The sequence below is a fragment of the Myotis davidii genome, unplaced genomic scaffold, assembly GCF_000327345.1.
Source record: "Myotis davidii unplaced genomic scaffold, ASM32734v1 scaffold77, whole genome shotgun sequence".
Taxonomy (NCBI): domain Eukaryota; kingdom Metazoa; phylum Chordata; class Mammalia; order Chiroptera; family Vespertilionidae; genus Myotis; species Myotis davidii.
Genome location: NW_006289713.1, coordinates 4936842 through 4940188, shown reverse-complemented (window position 1 = coordinate 4940188; position 3347 = coordinate 4936842). Strand labels below are relative to the sequence as shown.

General features: G+C 52.4%; 1 protein-coding gene across 2 annotated transcripts in view; it reads left to right on the top strand.

The window, feature by feature from the left end:
- Positions 1-863: 863 nt before the first annotated feature.
- IRF8 (interferon regulatory factor 8) overlaps positions 864-3347 on the top strand; it is a 17144-nt gene continuing 14660 nt past the window's right edge. For both annotated transcript variants that reach the window (XM_015562978.1, XM_015562977.1), the window contains exon 1: positions 864-1059. In XM_015562978.1, the coding sequence (XP_015418464.1) occupies positions 886-1059 (174 nt within the window). In that variant the 5' untranslated portion in view covers positions 864-885. The remainder of the gene's footprint in view (positions 1060-3347) is intronic.

Genomic DNA, 3347 nt, shown 5'->3' with positions numbered 1-3347 from the left:
TTGGGATGGTGAGGTCCCCTGGTTTTGGCTCCTTCTGGAAGAGTCTCTCTGGGCTAACTTTGTCTGTAGCCACAGCTGATTTCCTCACGCGTGTCTGCTATCTCCCTGTTGGTCCTGAGGAAGAAAGTTGGGGTAATAGTAACAACATCTGTATTTAGAGAACCCTTCAAAGGTCCAGATGTTTTCTACACATTGTCTGAGCCCTCCTTACAACAATGCCAAGTACTGATAGTTGTCCCCGAGTTTCAGCCAGTGTGGCTGACACTTCAGTGTTAAACGATGCTCCCAGGCCACCCCGCTGAGAGATGGCGGGATTCGAATGGGACCTGCGCTCTGCCCTTCCCAAACTCATGCTGTTACCACTAAACCAGCTGTGAAGGAACCAGCTAGAGGGATAGCTTGAGACTTTCCTCTTTTTTGGAGATCACAAATGTCCCATTTGCTCACAAACACTGGTCAGATGGGCATCGAGCAATGGAATTGGCTCTTAGAGCAATGGGTGCTCATGGAAGGGACCTGGAAATGTAAAAGTGACTTTTCCCTCTCTCGTGCTAAAAACGGAATGATGCCCTTGGATGTGCCTGAAAGGAAACCTGGGGTAAAAGCTGGAAGGACACAACCAGAACAGTAGGTGGGGCCAACATCTGGGTGAAGGGCAGCTGGAAGCTTTCGGTTTTCATTCAGGGCTCTGAGTCCTGGAGGCAGGCATTGTCCTCTCGGGGCAGGCGGCCAGAGTCCTGGATCTGCGGGTTTCTCCCAGCTGGCACCTGCGTTGCCGCCCTCTGATTTTCCTGTTAGTACTTCTGGGCTGTTAAGTACCTGGGGTGCTGTGATGAATGAGACAGTGCTTGCAATGTCTGAGACTATGTTGTTATCTTTCTAAGGATGTGTGACCGGAACGGAGGCCGGAGGCTTCGGCAGTGGCTGATTGAGCAAATTGACAGCAACCTGTACCCAGGGCTGATTTGGGAAAACGACGAGAAGAGCATGTTCCGGATCCCTTGGAAACACGCTGGCAAACAAGATTATAATCAGGAAGTGGACGCCTCCATTTTCAAGGTAAAGGCTGGGCTTCCCTCCCCTGACCATGAGTGTAGCTTCTGTCTTCCCTCACCGGCTGGTGGAGGTGTTGAGTGCCAACTTTTCTTATTTGCTTGAAAATGAATCCAATTTTTAAAAACAAACATTGATTGAGTGCAGAATGTGTCTAAAAAATATACCATGTGATTTTGCAGCTCTAATGTGATTTAATCACTTGGAGGTCAGTTGTAGAGTGGTGCCTTTTTTGATGAGATTAAGGACACTTTCTTCATTCTTGCAAAGTTGTAACTTCTGGTTGGCAACGTAGGGTCAGCTCAGTGAGAGAGACACCATCTGTCACTGCTTCCGGGCTGGGTCAGATGGGATGTCCTGCTGCAGGTGTCTAGAAATAGTCTCCTTCCCTTGAGAATAGTGAGCACCCCAAGCACTGAGGGACTTGCTATTTGGTTCTACCAGTTGCACGGTGACTGCCAGCATTGGCTGAGGGTTTGCTCTGTGGCAGGCCTGGCCCCACAGGGTTTGAGTTTTCCTCTCACACAGTCCTCTGCAGGAGGTGCTGCCCTTGTCCTTGTTCTGTAGAGGCACTGAGAGGAGATGTGACCTGTTTAAGATCTCATAGCTCTTGGATGATGGAGCCAGCATTGAACCCAGGCAGCCCCCCTCTGAACCCACGCTCCCAACCTCCAGCAGTACTGAGAAACAGAGGTTTCTTGCCATTACACCTATTACACCTAGATTCAGGCCGAGGAGCCAGGGCAGTGCAGCTCTGCAGCCTGGTGGGTCACCAGAATCCTGTTCCCACCCCCCCACCCCCCGCCCTGCTCTCTGGGGTGCTTCTCTAAGGCTCCAGAAGTGCAGTCTCCATCCCCTGAAGAGATCTGTAGCCCTAGTCAAGGTGAGCCCAGGCTCCCATTTTTGCAAACACCACAGGTGGTCTGACTCAGAGCCCTGATTGCAAACTGCTGCTGTGTGCTGTGTGCTGGTTCTGTGGGCATTTGGGCCTTTCCCATCACACTGCTCCCTGCTTCAGCTTATGCCCACAGAACCGGGACAGGGAGGGGACAGGGAGTGATATGGAGGAGGAGTGCAGAGGCTGAGTTGTGAGGGGCCAGAACCAGACCTGAGACCCTGGATGGATGAGGGGAATGAGGCCCTGCGGGACCCCTTGGCAACACCACGCTCAGCCAGGGACGACTGTCTTCTGACACAAAAAGCCCAAAATGACCAAAGATCATACCTTGGCCTCAGAGTGGAGCATAAGTAGGTCAGAGTTGGCTTATGAGGCATTTCCGTCCTTCAGTTCTCTTTCTGATGTTTACAGTGGGGCCACACATGTAGCAATTCTATTAAGTTTGTCACCTGGGGTTGCAGGCCTCTTTGAGAATCGGATGCCAACTGCTGGCCCTCTCCAAGGAGAGTGGGCACCTGTGGGTGTTTTGCACTCGCCTTCAAGGGGCCCCATGGGGCCTGCATGCCCAGCAGATGTTTTTTTCCCATCAAGGACCCCAGGTCAGGAGTCTGGGTTCTGCCAGGGTTTTGAGCTGCTGGTGCACCCTTTCTCATTCGCGGGGGGATGCGGATTCCTCTCTGATAGAGGTTTTTTACCTTCAGCATTACGGTGAACTTCTCTTGGGAATGACTCTAGCTAAATTTAAACAGTGCTAGGGTCTACCTGGTCAGCTGGGAGTTCTAGATCAGCGGTCACCAACCTTTCGGACCTCACAGACCACCAGTGGTCCGCGGGCCACTGGTTGGCGACCGCTGTTCTAGATTATGGCTATCAGCCGGGGCTCCTCAGCTGTGGACATCTAAGGCCAGATTGTTCCTTGTTGCGGGGTCATCCTGTGCACTGTGGGATATTTGGCAGCATGCCTGACCTTACCGACTAGATGCCAGCAGCACCTGCCCCCCACATGTGACAACCTCTAACATTGCCAGACGCTCCCCGGGGCGTGCTCTCCCCTTTCACATTGAGAGCCCCTCGAGGAGCTGACCATGGCCAGGAAGGACAGATTGAAGCAGAAGTGTGGGGTGCGGAGGGCACAGTCGCAGGTTGACCATCAGTAAAACTTCTTGAGGAGGAGAGCAGAGGGGGCTGGACCCGTAGGCTGCATAACCCTGTCTGTGGCTTGCTGGAGGAGAAGCAAGGCCCGTTCCCTTCCCACTGCTCCCTGCTTCAGCTTCTGCTCTGGGGGTAATGAAATAAAGCCCCAGATTTATGTATCTTATGCAATGTTCTGCATGGCCGTTTCAACAGCGTTGAGAAAAATGTGCAAGATTCCCAATGTTTCCGTTGATTACGCAGT